General features: G+C 43.8%; 2 protein-coding genes across 2 annotated transcripts; one reads left to right on the forward strand and one right to left on the reverse strand.

Annotated features, from left to right (window-relative positions):
* The first annotated feature begins 2,489 nt into the window (after nt 1-2,489).
* On the forward strand, nt 2,490-10,772 carry LOC137049725 (heme-binding protein 1-like). The gene is made up of 4 exons (XM_067428347.1): nt 2,490-2,735; nt 3,887-4,025; nt 8,469-8,649; nt 8,998-10,772. The coding sequence occupies exons 1-4, from the start codon at nt 2,658-2,660 to the stop codon at nt 9,173-9,175; spliced, it is 576 nt and encodes a 191-aa protein (XP_067284448.1). The 5' UTR covers nt 2,490-2,657; the 3' UTR covers nt 9,176-10,772.
* Nucleotides 10,773-10,916: 144 nt separating this feature from the next.
* On the reverse strand, nt 10,917-18,052 carry LOC137049735 (WW domain-binding protein 2-like). Its single transcript, XM_067428357.1, has 8 exons — nt 17,842-18,052; nt 15,902-16,010; nt 12,286-12,424; nt 12,112-12,204; nt 11,867-12,016; nt 11,692-11,772; nt 11,522-11,607; nt 10,917-11,380 (listed from the first exon to the last, which is right to left on the reverse strand). Exons 1-8 carry the CDS (start codon nt 17,898-17,900, stop codon nt 11,327-11,329), a joined length of 771 nt encoding a protein of 256 aa, XP_067284458.1. The 5' UTR covers nt 17,901-18,052; the 3' UTR covers nt 10,917-11,326.
* Between the last annotated feature and the right edge of the window lie 2,161 nt (nt 18,053-20,213).

Genomic DNA, 20,213 nt, shown 5'->3' on the forward strand with positions numbered 1-20,213 from the left:
AGTCGTTTTTGCTGCTGCTCCTGTTCAACTGCAGCCTCTGGGTCTGATTCCGGATCATAGATGTATGGCTGTATCTGATTAAAAGACATATTTTTATTCTGAATAAAGTTTTTTCCCGCTGTTAGGGATGAGACAGCTTTACGACGCACTCGACTCAACACAATAGGAGCGGCGCGCACACGTCATTATTTAGCTCCGCCCACACGACACGCCCCCACCCGCTCGGCTTTTTTCGGAAAGACTCGGAACAGCGCATCTTTCTTATATAATTATAAAAAAAATAAAGACTTTTCGGAGATATGCAGGATGCAATGCTACTCTATAGGTACTCAAGATTGACATGACACTGACTGAAACTGAGTGTTTCACCCCCCCTTTAATGAAAAGAATTAAGAGCCCCAGACCTGCATATTAAAACACTTGACATTAAAACAGAGCCCGACTCTAGAGTTCAAAGTACAGACGTATGCGAGATGAAAAACTGGACCGGTCAGCACAGCCCAAACAGGTTCAGGTTAGGGTTAAGATCAAACTAATGTAAGATCTCACAGCATTAGCTGTAACGGGGGGAACATCCACAGGGAAACAGTCCTGCTGGGAGCTGTGAGCTTGTTAACCCATGGTTTATGCTTCTGTTTACAGCCATTTGTTCACATTATGTCAAAGAATCATGATTAACAGTGACATTCCTGGAGGAAAACTACATTACCCATGATTCATTAAATCTGCTGCTGACTTTAGCCATCTATGTAGAATTATATGCCATTAGACAAAGGTCAAAAAAAGGGAAAAAGCTGTTTTTTTCCCCCGAAGTTTGCAATCCTGTAACTCAAGAAGTATCAAAGATTTATAAATATAATTTTACATTGTTTTTTATTTTTTTACAAACTCCTGGTTGGGTATGTTCATTTTTAAGGCCCTGTATGGTTCATTTCCAGAGCCGTGGGGATCTAAATGCAGAACATTGCCCATATTCAATGGTTGAAACCCAAATGTGTGTCTCCTTGGACACAGCTGATGCTAAGTGCATTAAAAGGGCAATGTCTGAAGAACAAATCATGTTGATACTAGAAGAGTTTCTTGTTTATTTCTCTGAAAACACAGAGAACATACTCCCCTGAGTGCCATAAATCCACTGAAATGGTCAAGTTAATGTCAGATGATCTTACCTCACTATGGTGCAACACTCTGAAGCTGATGACGTCACGTACGGATGGCCCTAATATAGTACATGCCAGCGGGCCAGTGACACACACACACACACGCTTCAGGCTCCAGTCGCGTTCCCATTGCGTCAGGATGACCCAACGTCTCCTTCCCTTGAAAGGGCACCAGGGCTATATTTATAACCCGAGCCAAGGTTTAATGCCTCCTAGGAAAGTGTGTTTGCATTTCTAGTCTCAGCATGATTGGTTATTCAGACATTCCTCTTTCAACACAATCAGTATCAGGCGTGTCCAAAGTGAGCCACATTTGGTTTTCAATCACTGAAAATGGGTAATATTCAACAACGGAGTCACATTTAGCTCTTCGTATCTCTGGAAATGAATCACATAGGGCTTTAAAAATGAACATAGCTGAAGAGAAGTGTGGTTAGAACCAGAATCTAAAAGGATATCTAAACATCTTTAACACTTCTTGAGTTACAGGCATGCAAACTTGAGACAAAGACACACGCAGGAAGTGCTTATTCCCCATGTTATTCAAAAACGGAGCCACGTTTAGATCTTCAAATTAATCACATAGGGCTTTAAAAATGAACGTACCGGATGAAACATTTGCTTAGAGACATAATCTTAAAGGATATTCAGGTATCTTTAACAAATACTGGAGTTACAGGCAAGCAAACTTGAGACAAAGACACGCAGGAAGTGCTTATTTCCCATGCTATTCAACAACGGAGCTACATTTGGATCTTTATATCTCTGGAAATTAATCATATAGAGCTTTAAAAATGAACATACCTGAAGAAAAGTGTGATTAGAAACAGAATCTGAGAGTATATTCAGATGTCTTTAATACTTCTTGAGTTACAGGCATGCAAACTTGAGACAAAGACATGCAAGGAGTGCTAATTCCCCATGTTTGAGCGCTAACCGTTGGCACATAATGCAGTACAGATTGATAAAGTCAACAGATTTCACTAATAGATCTGCCAATCTCTTTGTGGGAATAAAATAATGATGCTGCCATCTTTCTAAAGTCATCTTTACACGCCTCTAATTCGGCTCCAGATCTCCGGTGGAAACGGTCATTTTGACCCTCCTAGATGACAATGCATTATCTGTGGACCACTGGTTGAGCTGACACTGAATGACCCTGTTGTGTGTCCTCTCTCTCTCTCTCTCTCTCTCTCTCTCTCTCTCTCTCTCTCTCTCTCTCTCTCTCTCTCTCTCTCTCTCTCTCTCTCTCTCTCTCTCTCTCTGTATAGTTTGATTGATTGAATGTGGCGTTTTGTCTTTGGGCGTTAAACTCTCCGTCTCGTGTGGCTGAGTCACTGCGCTCCTCGCCGTATAACAGTAATAATAATCTGCGCTGTTTTCAGCTGAAAGCAGAGATGCAGCAGAAGGAGGAGGAGACGCTCAGCCCTCACAGCAGAGAGAGAGAGAGACGGAGAGACAGACCGACACACACCTGATGAAGCCAATGTGTTCAGCATGTTCGGCATGATCAGAAACTGGCTGTTCGGAGCCACTGAAGAGAGCGAGTACAAACTCCTGAGCACCGAGACCAAGGTAACACACACACACACACACTCTTTTAGTTTAGTCTATATCCTCAGATACACACCAAACATCTGCTTGTGTGTTTGCATTGTGGATTAAATAGCTTTAGTAATAAGTGTCAGCTTATAAAACTGAGATCGGGCTCTTGTTTCATCCCAAAGAAGTTAGAAAAGCAAGCCTGTTGATTGTTTTTCGTTGTGATTTTAAATTCATGTCAATTTAACTTGACTGTCACATCCATCGATCAATCATCTTTATTTCTATCGCTCTTCTCCAGCGGCGATTGTGTCAGAGCAGCTTCAGTGTTAAACAGGACAATACTGCAGCAGAATTAGATTTGGCTGTACAGTCGTTCTGGAGTAAACAGTGATGTTATCAGCTTATTTTAATTTATCATAGAGAGAGACAATGCTGGCAGATCAGGATTATAGTTTATAGAATTAAATAAAACCTAATTCATTATTGTTATTTGTATATTTGTGACAGGAGATGTCACATGATGAAACATTAATACTAATGTATTGAAATGATAAAGTACTGTTGCTGTGATTAACATTCCCATGACTTTTGGCTAATTTACATATTTAATGCATATATTCATGTGAAATGGTAAACATCATAGTGTCTGAATGGCGATTTTTCAGGAAAATAACAGAAAAAGTTGACGTTGACTTCCTTCAAAGATGTGATGTTTGCAGTGAGACGCGATCATTTACACGCGTGAGCTCGTCACGTCAGGACTAACCTCAGAGATTAGGCTGAAATGTCACACAGCCGTGAGATCAGAGTCGTTAAAAGACTCTTAATTACAGCCGACACACAATACACACACACACAGGGCAGTGTGTGAGACGCGCTACACGCGGTCAAATATGAATAATTAAACACACCAGCTAATATTAGCAAAGCAGCATTAATTACAGAGTCCAACTGACACCTAGACAGACCATAATTACAGCTAACACACTGTGATTATTATGGGATGGCGTATCACTGTTGCTATGGGATTCCATGCTATGGGCTGTGTGAGTCACGTGTGTGTGTGTGCGTGTGTGTGTTTGTGTGGCTGAAGGCATTTCTTCTGCTGGAACACATGAACACTGACTCACCTCTCTCTCTCTCTCTCTCTCTCTCTCTCTCTCTCTCTCTCTCTCTCTCAGGATGGTGTGAGTTACGAGGTGCGCCGCTACGATGCCAGTAAGTACGTGTGCTTGAGTCTGGAGGGGCGGAGCTTCGATCAGGTGTCAGGTGAGCTGCAGCGGAGGCTCCTCACCTACATGAGCGGCGGCAACCAACCAGGTGAGCCAATCAGAGCCCTGAAAACACACGGCAAATGAAGCGTCAGTTCTGTGGGAGCTCGTTTACGAGACTGAACAAAAAACTATTTATTACAATTGTTTTACAATTCTGACACTGTGAGTATACATTATGACTGGTGAGGTGAATAACACTGATGATCTTCATCTCCTGTTAGTGGGTGGGATATATTAGGCAGCAAGTGAACATTTAGTCCTCAGAGTTGATGTGTGTGAAGCAGGAGAAATGGGCAAGCGTAAGGATTTGAGCGAGTTTGGCCAGATTGTGACGGCTAGACGACTGGGTCAGAGCATCTCCAAAACTGCAGCTCTTGTGGGCTGTTCCCGGTCTGCAGTGGTCAGTATCTATCAAAAGTGCTCCAAGGAAGGACCAGTGGAGAACCGGCCACAGGGTCATGGGCGGCCAAGGCTCATTGATGACCGTGGGGAGCGAAGGCTGGCCCGTGGGGTCCGATCAAACAGACGAGCTACTGGAGCTCAAACTGCTCCAGAAGTTAATGCTGGTTCTGATAGAAAGCTGTCAGAATACACAGAGCAGCTCAGTTTGAGGCGTATGGGGCGGCATAGGGTGACCTCTGACCCCTGACCCCGCCGAAAGCACCAACAGTGGCACGTGAGCATCAGAACTGGACCACGGAGCAATGGAAGAAGGTGGCCTGGTCTGAGGAATCACGTGTGCTTTTACATCATGTGGATGGCGTTTGATGAAGAGTGGACAGTTACTCATTTCTCTATGATGCAGTGCATCTCTACTCTGCCCCCGCTACATCCTTCAGACAGGGGCGTATTTGCCCAAATTAACTCATTAACCATGCTCTTTAGCCCAAGGAAGCTGAGGCCCTACTTAAAACCACAATAAATAATTGGGAAGGGAGGCGACGAAGAGAAAGGGACACTTATGGTACCAAGCTCATACCCTGAGAAAAGGCACTCTCCAGAGACCCACTATAGCTAGCTATAACATTTATATAATCCTCCACTCGTGCTGATTGGGTAGACATGTTGATTACTGATTACTGACAGCTGGTTGGAATGACATGATTGGATTGAACTTGCTCCCCCTGAGCTTGTCTAATGAAACATCATTATATAAGAGTGATCTTCCTCTTCTGTCAGCACTTATGAACACGGATCATGCTAAAACAGGTTTATTGAAGGGGGAAGCATGTAGCCCTACTTCAAAACCCATCTAATAGTTGGGGAGGGAGGTATACAGAGTAGAGGGATGCTTGAGTACTGCGCACCTTCATTTATATTACCCTGCATCAACCCTAAGAAGGTGCCAGTCGAGCGTTTACCCCTCTTTAAAACTCCAATATTTGGAGAGTAATAAGAATGTTCTGCCCATTACAACTCTCATCTTCCCAGCAACCCATCCAGTTACAGTTCTACTTTAGACCCTTTCATTGGGGACAATATGAAAATGGGATGCTCTCGCACCCTACCATCCTAACATTACCCTAGAAAAAGATACTTTTAAATGATTAGAGCTTTGCAGACTGACCAAGGCAAACACAGCCTAGTCAATCTACCTCAGCTCAGACTCTCTTAGATACACCAGTCCAAATCTTGGAGCGACAGGTGAAGGGATCACTCTCCAATGCCTTAACTCAAAGTGCCTGGCCGAATACACAAATACACCGTCTGCATTACACAATCAAGCACTGCTCACAAAGTGCAAAGAAACAGACAGCAGAGAGAGTGGTTTCCTGTTAACTTGCTCTATGCCTAGTTGCTGTAGCTACCACGAGAAAGAGAGTGTAAATAGTTTCTTGGCTCTGTAAACTACTCTACAGACCAAAGAGGTCAAAGTGTGAGATCGGAGCATCAAAGATTTTTCCATGGCAACTACATCAACCTTTAAATGGCCGAATATCATGGGATTCAGGGTCTCATAGAGTCAAAAGAGTCATCTACCCACCTGCAACCCCACGATCGAAGGCGTTTCAAGCAGGAGGGGAGTTCTTTCACCACGGCTCATCACAGCGAATGCATTCAGAGCGGCTTCCTGGCTCTGCAAGAAAAAAAAACTCTTGTCAGATAAAATCTTTTGTATTTCGTGGCAGAAACAAGTTTCTGTAGTTTTCAGTTCCAACCCCAAGGATGCATCCTATGGGACTTGCACAGGCACTAGGGTCAAAGGCCTCAGCATAGAGCCCCGGGAGTAGAGCTGTGAGGGGGATACACAACATCCCCTCGGCTACGCCCTCATAGGCCTTACTAGTGCTTCGACAACATTACCTGAGAGGCTCTGATTGGTTATGGACTAGTTAACATGTGTTAAGGTTGGTTATAGACTAGATAACCTGTGTTGGGGTGAGGTATAGACTAGTTAACCTGTGTTTGGATGAGTTATAGACTAGTTAACCTGTGTTGGGTGAGTTATAGACTAGTTAACCTGTGTTTGGTAAGTTATAGACTAGTAAACCTGTGTTTGAGTTATAGACTAGTTAACCTGTGTTAGGTGAGTTATAGACTAGTTAACCTGTGTTTGAGTTATAGACTAGTTAACCTGTGTTAGGGTGAGTTATAGACTAGTAAACCTGTGTTTGAGTTATAGACTAGTTAACCTGTGTTAGGGTGAGTTATAGACTTGTTAACCTGTGTTTGGTAAGTTATAGACTAGTAAACCTGTGTTTGAGTTATAGACTAGTTAACCTGTGTTTGGTGAGTTATAGACTAGTAAACCTGTGTTTGAGTTATAGACTAGTAAACCTGTGTCTGAGTTATAGACTAGTTAACCTGTGTTTGGTGAGTTATAGACTAGTAAACCTGTGTTTGAGTTATAGACTAGTTAACCTGTGTTTGGTGAGTTATAGACTAGTAAACCTGTGTTTGAGTTATAGACTAGTTAACCTGTGTTAGGGTGAGTTATAGACTAGTAAACCTGTGTTTGAGTTATAGACTAGTTAACCTGTGTTTGAGTTATAGACCTAATTAACCTGTGTTTGAGTTATAGACTAGTAAACCTGTGTTTGGGTGAGTTATAGACTAGTTAACCTGTGTTTGGATGAGTTATAGACTAGTAAACCTGTGTTTGAGTTATAGACTAGTTAACCTGTGTTTGGTGAGTTATAGACTAGTAAACCTGTGTTTGAGTTATAGACTAGTAAACCTGTGTTTGAGTTATAGACTAGTTAACCTGTGTTTGAGTTATAGACTAGTTAACCTGTGTTTGGTGAGTTATAGACTAGTAAACCTGTGTTTGAGTTATAGACTAGTAAACCTGTGTTTGAGTTATAGACTAGTTAACCTGTGTTTGGTGAGTTATAGACTAGTAAACCTGTGTTTGAGTTATAGACTAGTAAACCTGTGTTTGAGTTATAGACTAGTTAACCTGTGTTTGGTGAGTTATAGACTAGTAAACCTGTGTTTGAGTTATAAACTAGTAAACCTGTGTTTGAGTTATAGACTAGTTAACCTGTGTTAGGGTGAGTTATAGACTAGTAAACCTGTGTTTGAGTTATAGACTAGTAAACCTGTGTTTGAGTTATAGACTAGTTAACCTGTGTTTGAGTTAAAGACTAGTTAACCTGTGTTTGAGTTATAGACTAGTAAACCTGTGTTTGGGTGAGTTATAGACTAGTTAACCTGTGTTTGGATAAGTTATAGACTAGTAAACCTGTGTTTGGATGAGTTATAGACTAGTAAACCTGTGTTTGGATGAGTTATAGACTAGTAAACCTGTGTTTGGATGAGTTATAGACTAGTAAACCTGTGTTTGGGTGAGTTATAGACTAGTTAACCTGTGTTTGGATAAGTTATAGACTAGTAAACCTGTGTTTGGATGAGTTATAGACTAGTTAACCTGTGTTTGGATGAGTTATAGACTAGTAAACCTGTGTTTGGATGAGTTATAGACTAGTAAACCTGTGTTTGGATGAGTTATAGACTAGTTAAGCAGTGTTTGGATGAGTAATAGACTAGTTAACCTGTGTTTGGTGAGTTATAGACTAGTAAACCTGTGTTTAAAGTATTAAAGAAGTAGCGTACAGCTCCGGGTATCCATATATGATTTTGTCCTCATTATTCTCACTACTTGAGCTACTGTTAGAGAATCAAGCAAGAGCAGAGCTTCCTCCCGCCACGAGAGCCTCCCAGTCCCTCAAGAAGTCAGATTCTTCTTAAGGCAAGCTCACACATGAAAAGTGCTCAAATGGTGCAACAAGCAGTGATCCGGGGGTTTAGTCATAGACGCAAATCCAGTCATGCGTTCTGGAACGAACCAAACGGCTCCTGAAGACAAAAGGCTGAAAACAAAAGGCACCCCTTATGTACGCATTGGCCATGTGTGACGTCTGCAGTGCATATTGTGTTTTTACTCGTGCTTCAGACACTGGCCACTTCCAAAGGGAAACCGTTTTCATGATGGATATACAGAGCTGAATGTAGTGAAAGGTTCATATCTAACGTGTTTTTGTCTCAGGTGAGGTCATGAACACGCCCGTCCCCGTCGTCTTCACCGTGTTCCCGCGGGATGACGGCACGTTGAACCGGCGTTTGGTCGCCGCGCTGCGCATCCCATTGAGCTTCCAGACCAGCCCACCCACCCCGACAGACACTTCCATCCGGATCGAGGACCGGCCCGGGATAACCGTATACGTCCTGTGCGTATACACACACACACACACACACACACGTGTTTGAAGGGTTAGTTCACCCAAAAATGTAAACGCTGTCATTACTTCCTCCTGTGGTTGGCCAGCCGTCAGACCTCCGTTCATCTTCACACACAGATGAAGATATTAGTGTTGAAATCCAATGACATTGGTGTCAATGAAGGCCTTTCCGAGCCATCGGATTTCAACACTAATATCTTCATCTGTGTGTGAAGATGAACGGAGGTCTGACAATTAATCACACAATTTACATTTTTGGGTGAACTAACGCTTAACCTCAGTCTGTGGTGACACACACACACACACACACACTGCTAACTCTGTCTCCCCCTGCAGGCAGTTCGGCGGGTTCGCAGGCGAGAGCGAGTTTCGCGCAGAAGCGTCACGTCTGACGTGCACGCTCGGAGACTCCGCCCCCTTCCAGCGTAAGCAATACCTGTGCTGTGTCTACGACCCGCCAATCAAACCCTACGGCCGAAGGAACGAGGTCTGGTTCCTGCAGGACGAGCCCTGAGGACCTCACACACATTAGCTATTATTCACATCGATAAAAGCACACGTGCTGCACAGTTCATCCATTAGGACTTCAGTCTCCGCTCTACTGTAGAATAGAGAGCCGACGATATTCTCTTTGAATCAGGGGCCTATTGCACAAAACTGGGATCAGGGATTAAGCTGGGATATCTTTGTGATCCTGGCTCAGTTTATCTGCTAATATACCGTTCTCTTATTACACGGCTCTGTGAAATACTTGATTCTGATTGGTCAATCGCACATTCCAGCGGTGTGTTATTCCCAGATAGCAACCGCTCATCCGGGTACTGCGAGTTATCTTGACCGGTTCTACTTCTGTGCTTAACGCTGGCGCCATCTTGTGGCTTAAACAGCCGTGGGTTACAATGGAAGACTTCAAGGCAGGTTTCCTTTATAACGTTTTAAATATGGATCTTTTTCTGACACAAACGCATCGATTGGAATCAGAAGGCTCTATTAACCCATCGGAGTCGTGTGGAGCACGTTATTTGACGGACAGCTGCATTTAATGGACTTCAGAAACAGCTCCAACTACTGCTGGGATTAACGTTAGCCTGGACTTTTTAAACATAACTCTGATTGTATAGACCCCTTCAATGTTTGTAAACGTCGTAGTTGCGCGCGCAGCATGGGGTCAGAAAAGCAGCGCGGTCTACTGTAGTCAAAGTGAAAGCGCTAATGTAAAGACAGTCTGCAGCATGCCACAGGCCAAACTGCCAGATATCAAACTTCACCGAACCATTGAATCAGTCTACAGTTTACAGAAAACATTTTGTTTGCGTATGGCTTAACTCTACCGTCGTTGTCACAATCTTGTAATCTCAAGACAATATTGTGTGTAATTTATTTGAGACTGGTAGCCGTGTAATAAGCGGGATAATGTCCACCCAGCCGGTTGTTATCGCAGAATAAACCCCTCAAGATCTAGACCTGATCACTCTGTCGGGGTTTATTCTGGCATAACAACCGGCTGGGTGAACATTATCCCTTATTTAACATTATTGATCTTGGTGTGAGTGTGCCTTCAGGTTACGTTTACACGACAGCGGTGTACTATATTTTGCACACAGATGACAAGCTCACCGAGATATCCAGCTTAATCCCTTATCCTAGTTTGGTGCAACAGGCCCCAGGTCAGAGACTACTTCTTGTTGTGAAAAGCTGTTTCTATTATTAAAGTGTGTTGTATTATCTGCCTGTCCTTCTGTCCATGAACCATCAAACTGCAACACTCTCTCACAGACACACTCACCTCCAACTCGACCCACTAAAATAACTACATTTGAAATAAAATTGAACAGGAACTATATTAAATAAAAGTCCTCATGAAACACATGAATCAACACTGGGTAACTATGATGACGTTACTCACACGATCAGCTCGCTAATGCTAATGCTTGCTAAAGGGCCAGTCCAGTCAGCTAACGCTAACGAGCACAACAGATGATCATGATTTACACACACACACACACTGATGTGTGAGTGTGTGTGTATCTGTCATTGAGTGTTTATGTGTGTCTGTGAGAGTGTGTGTGTGTGTGTACTTGTTTATATTACATCGACCAAATGTCCCCACAATGTAAAATAAAGCTGAGATCCATTATGAGATAAATGATTTGTTTTTGAAAATGTAAAATTGCCCAATGTTTGCTGTGATGGCTAGGTTTAGGGGCTGTGTTTGCGTGTGTGTGTGTGAGTGTGTGTGAAGAGAAACACTAGAATAATGGGAGAAAATACAGGTTTTATTCATCACTCGTCCAAACACCAACTTCAACCGTCACCTACTCTATTATTATGATTTGTGAGTATTTTAATTACATTATCAAAAGGAATTTACAGAATCATCCAGAATCTCTCACACACACACACACGCACGCACGCACACACACACACACACACACACACACACACACACACACACACACACCATCAGGATTAAAAACTGAGCAGAAGTAATACAGGTGTTAATATCACTCTTGATGGTTAAATAGTAAAGTCAGAATGTGTATATGAAAACATGTCAGCGGGAAACGAGTCGCTGGGATCCAGTCCGTGATCCAGTCCGTGATCCAGGCCGTGATCCAGTCCGTGATCCAGTCCGTGATCCAGGCCGTGATCCAGGCCGTGTTTTTCACATGTTCTTCTTATCGGGATTTTCAGGAGGAAAATACGGAGGCGGCTGATCCTGATGAACAGGAAATACATGAGGAATCGTTTGAAATGACTCAATGAATCACCTGTAGAAGTGTGAGAATATGTGTTTGTGAGTGTGTTTATGTGTGTGTGTGTGTGTGTGTGTGTGTGTGTGTGTGTGTGTGTGTCTCACCATGGGCATGTAGACGCTGTGAGGGTTGCTGGGATTGTAAAATGCACTGCTGGCCGCTTCTGCTGCTTTGGCATTTCCTGGAGCGACTGTGAACGACAGAAAGAGATCAGGTCATGTGACTAAAGACCCTAATATACTGTGTGTGTGTGTGTGTGTGTGTGTGTGTGTACCTGGAGGAGGACACCAGTCCTGTGGTGGTCCGGGATATGGAGGAGGCGGAGCCATGTACATGGGAGCGCTGGGATACACACCTGTTCAATAACACAGATCGTCAGCACGGAGAGCAGCTCAGAACACACACACACACACACACACACACACACACACACACACACACACCAGTACCTGCAGCAGTGGGGGGGTATGGGTAGGGGTTGTACGCGGCCTGAGGCATGCTGGGATACGGGTACGGCTGAGGCATGGCTGGACTGGCGTATCCATTCATCCCTGCGGCCAATCCGAAACCTCCGTTCTGAGCCGGAGGAGCTCGAGAAGCTGCCCGACAAACACACACACACACACACACACACACATTAACACACTTTAATCACAGGATCTTCACACACACATCCTCAGAGGTGAAAGCTCACCGTTAGTGGCCAGCTTGAAGAGGTGCTGTCCCAGCTCGATGGCACCGCCGCTGGGGAAAGACATCTTAAAGTTGGCCTGACCTTCCCAGCCACCTGAGACACACACACACACACGTTAGCGTGAGCCGAACTCGGCATCATAACCACAGGTGCATACTGGGTAAAGCGCTCTACCTCCCGCCTCAGCTTTGATCAGACCCTGGATGTAGTTTGCGGCGAACACCGGCTGCTCGATGCTGCAGTTCTTCATCAGGTAATACGGGAACATGAAGGAGCAGAACTTATCTTTCATCACACTGCTCACGAACACCACCTGGAACACACACACACACACACACACGTCTGATTAACATGTGCAGGCGGGTTAGTTAAACTGTGTTAGGGTGAGTTAAATACTAGTTAACCTGTGTTAGGGTGAGTTATAGACTAGTTAACCTGTGTTAGGGTGGGTTATAGACTAGTTAACCTGTGTTAGGGTGGGTTATAGACTAGTTAACCTGTGCTAGGATGAGTTACAGACTAGTTAACCTGTGTTAAGTTGGGTTATAGCCTAGTTAACCTGTGCTAGGATGAGTTATAGCCTAGTTAACCTGTGTTGGGTGAGTTATAGACTAGTTAACCTGTGTTGGGTGAGTTATAGACTAGTTAACCTGTGTTGGGGTGGGTTATAGACTAGTTAACCTGTGTTAGGGTGAGTTATAGACTAGTTAACCTGTGTTGGGGTGGGTTATAGACTAGTTAACCTGTGTTAGGGTGAGTTATAGACTAGTTAACCTGTGTTGGGTGAGTTATAGACTAGTTAACCTGTGTTGGGTGAGTTATAGACTAGTTAACCTGTGTTGGGGTGGGTTATAGACTAGTTAACGTGTGTCAGGGTGGGTTATAGACTAGTTAACCTATGTTGGGGTGAGTTATAGACTAGTTAACATGTGTCGGGTGGGTTATATACTAGTTAACCTGTGTTAGGGTGAGATAAAGACTAGTTAACCTGTGTTTGGGTGAGTTATAGACTAGTTAACCTGTGTTTGGGTGGGTTATAGACTAGTTAACCTGTGTCGGGGTGGGTTATAGACTAGTTAACCTGTGTTTGGGTGAGTTATAGACTAGTTAACCTGTGTTTGGTTGAGTTATAGACTAGTTAACCTGTGTTTAGGTGAGTTACAGACTAGTTAACCTGTGTTTGGCTGGGTTATAAACTAGTTAACCTGTGCTTGGGTAAGTTACAGACTAGTTAACCTGTGTTTGGGTAAGTTACAGACTAGTTAACCAGCATTTAGGTGAGTTATAGATGAGTTAACCTGTGTTTGGGTAAGTTACAGACTAGTTAACCTGTGTTTGGGTAAGTAACAGGATAGTTATCCTAGTTAACCTATGCGTTTAGTTGGGTTATGGATTAGTTTGGAAGTGTTTAGGTGGGTTGCGGATTAGTTCGGATGTGTTTGGGTGGGTTATAGAGTAGTTAAGGTTACGGATTAGTTTGGAAGTGTTTGGGTTATGGATTGTGTTAGGATGTGTTTAGGTGGGTTATGGATTGAGTCAGGATGTGTTTGGGTGGGTTAGGGATTAGTTAGGATGTTTTTAGGTGGGTTATGGATTGAGTTAGGATGTGTTTGGGTGGGTTACGGATTGAGTCAGGATGTGTTTGGGTGGGTTAGGGATTGAGTTAGGATGTGTTCGGGTCGGTTACGGATTGAGTTAGGATGTGTTTGGGTGGGTTACGGATTGAGTTAGGATGTGTTTGGGTGGGTTATGGATTGAGTTAGGATGTGTTCGGGTCGGTTACGGATTGAGTTAGGATGTCTTCGGGTCGGTTACAGATTGAGTTAGGATGTGTTCGGGTCGGTTACGGATTGAGTTAGGATGTGTTCGGGTGGGTTACGGATTGAGTTAGGATGTGTTTGGGTGGGTTATGGATTGAGTTAGGATGTGTTTGGGTGGGTTACGGATTGAGTTAGGATGTGTTCGGGTGGGTTATGGATTGAGTTAGGATGTGTTTGGGTGGGTTATGGATTGAGTTAGGATGTGTTTGGGTGGGTTACGGATTGAGTTAGGATGTGTTCGGGTGGGTTACGGATTGAGTCAGGATGTGTTCGGGTGGGTTACGGATTGAGTTAGGATGTGTTTGGGTGGGTTATGGATTGAGTTAGGATGTGTTTAGGTGGGTTACGGATTGAGTTAGGATGTGTTTGGGTGGGTTATGGATTGAGTTAGGATGTGTTTGGGTGGGTTACGGATTGAGTTAGGATGTGTTTAGGTGGGTTATGGATTGAGTTAGGATGTGTTTGGGTGGGTAATGGATTGAGTTAGGATGTGTTTAGGTGGGTTATGGATTGAGTTTGGATGTGTTTGGGTGGGTTACGGATTGAGTTAGGATGTGTTTAGGTGGGTTACGGATTGAGTTAGGATGTGTTTGGGTGGGTTACGGATTGAGTTTGGATGTGTTTGGGTGGGTTATGGATTGAGTTAGGATGTGTTTGGGTGGGTTACGGATTGAGTTAGGATGTGTTTAGGTGGGTTACGGATTGAGTTAGGATGTGTTTAGGTGGGTTACGGATTGAGTTAGGATGTGTTTAGGTGGGTTATGGATTAGTTAGGATGTGTTTAGGTGGGTTATGGATTAGTTAGGATGTGTTTAGGTGGGTTATGGATTGAGTTTGGATGTGTTTGGGTGGGTTACGGATTGAGTTAGGATGTGTTTAGGTGGGTTACGGATTGAGTTTGGATGTGTTTGGGTGGGTTATGGATTGAGTTAGGATGTGTTTGGGTGGGTTACGGATTGAGTTAGGATGTGTTTAGGTGGGTTACGGATTGAGTTAGGATGTGTTTAGGTGGGTTATGGATTGAGTTAGGATGTGTTTAAGTGGGTGACGGATTGAGTTAGGATGTGTTTAGGTGGGTTACGGATTGAGTTAGGATGTGTTTGGGTGGGTTATGGATTGAGTTAGGATGTGTTTAGGTGGGTTATGGATTGAGTTTGGATGTGTTTGGGTGGGTTACGGATTGAGTTAGGATGTGTTTAGGTGGGTTATGGATTAGTTAGGATGTGTTTAGGTGGGTTATGGATTAGTTAGGATGTGTTTAGGTGGGTTATGGATTAGTTAGGATGTGTTTAGGTGGGTTACGGATTGAGTTAGGATGTGTTTGGGTGGGTTACGGATTGAGTTAGGATGTGTTTGGGTGGGTTATGGATTAGTTTGGATGTGTTTAGGTGGGTTACGGATTGAGTTAGGATGTGTTTGGGTGGGTTATGGATTGAGTTTGGATGTGTTTAGGTGGGTTATGGATTAGTTAGGATGTGTTTAGGTGGGTTATGGATTAGTTAGGATGTGTTTAGGTGGGTTATGGATTAGTTAGGATGTGTTTAGGTGGGTTATGGATTAGTTAGGATGTGTTTGGGTGGGTTATGGATTGAGTTAGGATGTGTTTGGGTGGGTTATGGATTGAGTTAGGATGTGTTTAGGTGGGTTATGGATTAGTTAGGATGCGTTTGGGTGGGTTACGGATTGAGTTAGGATGCGTTTAGGTGGGTTACGGATTGAGTTAGGATGTGTTTAGGTGGGTTATGGATTAGTTAGGATGTGTTTAGGTGGGTTATGGATTAGTTAGGATGTGTTTAGGTGGGTTATGGATTAGTTAGGATGTGTTTGGGTGGGTTATGGATTGAGTTAAGATGCGTTTAGGTGGGTTATGGATTGAGTTAGGATGCGTTTAGGTGGGTTACGGATTGAGTTAGGATGCGTTTAGGTGGGTTATGGATTAGTTAGGATGTGTTTAGGTGGGTTATAGTTACCCTGTACTGGGTGAGGTAGACGGAGCCCTTCTTGGTCCCCTTAAAAAGGTCGTTCTTGGGTGTGATGTCACTGAAGGACAGTTCGACATTCTTGCATTCTCGTAGGATGCTGAAAGACCAGGATGAAAACAGGAAGTGAGGTCACAATGGGAACTCGAGCACACAGAAAGGCCAAGGTTTCTCAACAGATATGAGCAAACCCTATTACTACAGATCCTGCAGAAATCACCGCCACATTAGCTGTGATGATCTTAAACCACTCTGACACCTTAAACTGACATTAGTCAACTTTAAACACACTAAATCATATATGACCATGCCATTACACAGCTCAGATGCCAAACACATGGCTAATAGTCAAACTAATGAAGGTCTCATACGATCTGTGTGTTATGAAAGCGCGTCAGTCAGATTAGGGTCCAAACAAAAAGACAATACGAGATAAATCCTCAGCGAGTGTGTTATATCAGCAGACATGGTGTGTGTGTTATATCAGCTGTGTTTCTGTGATTGTTTTGAAATGTATTGTTGTGATCATATGAGTGTGTTGTTGTGTGTGTTGTGATCATGTGTTGTTGTTGTAATGATATGAGTGTGCTGTTGTGTTGATGTGTGTTACTGTGATCATGTGTGTGTTGTTTTGATTATATGAGCGTGTGTGTTACTGTGATCATGTGTTGTTGTATGAGTGCGTTGTTGTGATGATATGTTGTGTGTGTTATTGTAATCATATGTTGTTGTTGATATGATAGAAGTGTGTTATTGTTGTTGTTTTTGTGTTGTTGTTGTTTGTGTGTGTGTGTGTGTGTGTGTGTCCCGTACCTCTCTCCGGCCTGGATGAGCACTCCTCCGTTGGGGTGATGGTGTGTGTGTGTGTGTGTGTGTTATTTTGATCATATGTTGTTGTTGTAATGGTATGAGTGTGTTGTTGTGACGGTGTGTGTGTGTGTGTGTGTGTGTGTGTGTGTGTCCCGTACCTCTCTCCGGCCTGGATCAGCACTCCTCCGTTGGGGTGATGGCGTGTGTGTGTGTGTGTGTGTTATTGTGATCATATGTTGTTGTAATGATATGAGTGTGTTGTTGTGACGGTGTGTGTGTGTGTGTGTGTCCCGTACCTCTCTCCGGCCTGGATCAGCACTCCTCCGTTGGGGTGATGGCGTGTGTGTGTTATTGTGATCATATGTTGTTGTTGTAATGATATGAGTGTGTTGTTGTGACGGTGTGTGTGTGTGTGTCCCGTACCTCTCTCCGGCCTGGATCAGCACTCCTCCGTTGGGGTGATGGCGTGTGTGTGTGTGTGTGTGTGTGTGTGTGTTATTGTGATCATATGTTGTTGTAATGATATGAGTGTGTTGTTGTGACGGTGTGTGTGTGTGTGTGTGTGTGTCCCGTACCTCTCTCCGGCCTGGATGAGCACTCCTCCGTTGGGGTGATGGCGTGTGTGTGTGTGTGTGTGTGTGTGTGTTATTGTGATCATATGTTGTTGTAATGATATGAGTGTGTTGTTGTGACGGTGTGTGTGTGTGTGTGTGTCCCGTACCTCTCTCCGGCCTGGATCAGCACTCCTCCGTTGGGGTGATGGCGTGTGTGTGTGTGTGTTATTGTGATCATATGTTGTTGTAATGATATGAGTGTGTTGTTGTGACGGTGTGTGTGTGTGTGTGTGTCCCGTACCTCTCTCCGGCCTGGATCAGCACTCCTCCGTTGGGGTGATGGCGTGTGTGTGTGTGTGTTATTGTGATCATATGTTGTTGTAATGATATGAGTGTGTTGTTGTGACGGTGTGTGTGTGTGTGTGTCCCGTACCTCTCCCCGGCCTGGATCAGCACTCCTCCGTTGGGGTGATGGCGTGTGTGTGTGTGTGTTATTGTGATCATATGTTGTTGTAATGATATGAGTGTGTTGTTGTGACGGTGTGTGTGTGAGTGTGTGTGTCGTACCTCTCTCCGGCCTGGATCAGCACTCCTCCGTTGGGGTGATGGTTTTGGTTTAGTGTCATGTTCTCCCGCTGATCAGGACTCCACTGGAGCAGAAGTTATCGATGGTCTGTGATATAGAAGTGTGTTATTAATGCGCGATCGCTGACGATCCCTTCGGTAAACAGTTGCGCACTTTATTTCCGGCACCACGTGACTCCTCTCCGCTGATCACGTGGCCTGTGCTGCTGTGACGCGTCAGGCCTGGAACATTAAATCGCCAGACCGCACACTAGTCGACCAAACTCAGCCATCAAAGGCACTTTTATTGTGTTTGGACGTTAAACCTTTTATTCGTATATTTTGACGCGATATTATAATATATTTTATCTGGTGCTTTTTAGTCCTAGTTCGTCCACGGGTCATATTGTGATTTATCCATAACTGAATAGTTATAATTAGATCCCATATAATATTATTTTATGCAGCTATGAATCAAAAATAAACTACACAACAGCTTATAACCCATACATTTTATTCAAGATACAAATGCGTGTAACATACTCAAGAAAAACAAATGGAAATAAACATGAAAAAACTATAAACATTATAATATATATTCAAAATATGTAGATCATAAGATTGTATTTTATATTACACATATAAGATTTTACATGTAATATTGTTTAGAGTATCTATGTGATTATATTATTATTATTATTGTTGAAACTGAGCTGCTCTGTGTATTCTGACAGCTTTCTATCAGAACCAGCATTAACTTCTGGAGCAGTTTGAGCTCCAGTAGCTCGTCTGTTTGATCGGACCCCACGGGCCAGCCTTCGCTCCCCACGGTCATCAATGAGCCTTGGCCGCCCATGACCCTGTGGCCGGTTCTCCACTGGTCCTTCCTTGGAGCACTTTTGATAGATACTGACCACTGCAGACCGGGAACAGCCCACAAGAGCTGCAGTTTTGGAGATGCTCTGACCCAGTCGTCTAGCCGTCACAATCTGGCCAAACTCGCTCAAATCCTTACGCTTGCCCAATCTGTAATGTGAGTATTAGTGACCGGTCCACTGATTGAGAGGGAGAGCAGGACGAGGTGTTCTTTGGTTGACCACTGTAATAAAGTGTGTGTGTGGTTAAGGACGAACACGAGCGGTCGGCAGGCTTTCTCAATAACTAACAAGACAAGGTGCACAAATCAAAACTCAGTTTCTCTGTGTGCTCCGGTTTCCTAATGCAGTTCCTCTCTGCAGTGTGTGTGTGTGTGTGTGTGTGTGTGTGTGTGTGTGTGTGTGTGTGTGTGTGTCGCCAGCTTCTCTCTCTCGTCCTCATCTCCTGCATGGCTTATAACCGATCTCTCCACATTTATTATAGAAATTGGCAAACAAATGAATAAACAAAACTGGAATAAGTCTGAAAAATGCCCATACATAAATGAAGGACTAATACTAGAGCACAAATTCAACATGTTCACACACACACACACACACACACACACACACACACACACACACACACACACACACACACACACACACACACACACACACAGAAATAGAGGGAAAACAGCACATTTTGTCATGAGGTAATTGTGCAGTAAAAAGGTTTTAAAAAACTACACAATATCCACAACAACACAGCATACATGTATTGGAAAGTAAATAAAAACAGTAATATATATATAGTTTTCCCATGTAAAGCAATTATATTGCGTTATGCAATCGCTCATGGGGTCTGTCTGACCCTAAGGGACTCAAGCGTGAACCCTAATTGAGGGACGATTAAGGGCTGGGTTAAAGCACTGGGCCGGGTCTGGTGCTGCCTCTTTAGCGAGGGCAGAATAATTAGGAACAGAACTGCCTCAGCTCTATTTGGTCTTGGGTCTCGGGCAGGTCACAACTGCTGCGGTTTTGTCAGTTTGAGGACTCACCTGCCCATGACCCAAGTGGAAGCCCAGATACCGGACCTCCACACTTCTACAGGTCAGCCCGGGTACGGCAGTGGCGTCCTAAACGCTGACTGTTCTTTGGATAAAGGCGGTAAGGGGATCTGCCTATATCCCTTTGCTAAATCCAGCGTTGATTAACAAGCGAGTCGTGTCCAGACGATCGGCAACTCATCAACTCTCGGCGTTGGCTTTGCATCGTTTCAACATGGCAATAATCCACGCAGAACTGGACTGAGCCCAATGGGGCGATTTGTTCGCCGTAAGTTGCAACCCTTGTCTGAGGAGGACGAGAACCTGTTATTTGAGGAAATACTGTGTATATTAAGAGTATATTGTGAATGCTGCAGCTACTTCAGGTCCATGGAATGAAGACACGCAACGCTCGCCTTCACAATTCATTCACACAGAGGCATAAAACATGCAGGATTCATATTTAAATAGC

This window comes from Pseudorasbora parva, chromosome 2, assembly GCF_024679245.1.
Source record: "Pseudorasbora parva isolate DD20220531a chromosome 2, ASM2467924v1, whole genome shotgun sequence".
NCBI lineage: Eukaryota > Metazoa > Chordata > Actinopteri > Cypriniformes > Gobionidae > Pseudorasbora > Pseudorasbora parva.

Excerpts from the sequence above, each read along its gene's own strand:
- LOC137049735 (XM_067428357.1), bottom strand. The coding sequence starts at position 17,900 with ATGACACTAAACCAAAACCATCACCCCAACGGAGGAGTGCTGATCCAG. Across the intron at positions 12,017-12,111 it reads CTTCAAGCTGGCCACTAACG|CTTCTCGAGCTCCTCCGGCT; the intron begins GTGAGCTTTCAC and ends TTTGTCGGGCAG. Across the intron at positions 11,608-11,691 it reads GGACTGGTGTCCTCCTCCAG|TCGCTCCAGGAAATGCCAAA; the intron begins GTACACACACAC and ends TGTCGTTCACAG.
- LOC137049725 (XM_067428347.1), top strand. The coding sequence starts at position 2,658 with ATGTTCGGCATGATCAGAAACTGGCTGTTCGGAGCCACTGAAGAGAGC. Across the intron at positions 2,736-3,886 it reads TCCTGAGCACCGAGACCAAG|GATGGTGTGAGTTACGAGGT; the intron begins GTAACACACACA and ends TCTCTCTCTCAG. Across the intron at positions 4,026-8,468 it reads GAGCGGCGGCAACCAACCAG|GTGAGGTCATGAACACGCCC; the intron begins GTGAGCCAATCA and ends TTTTTGTCTCAG.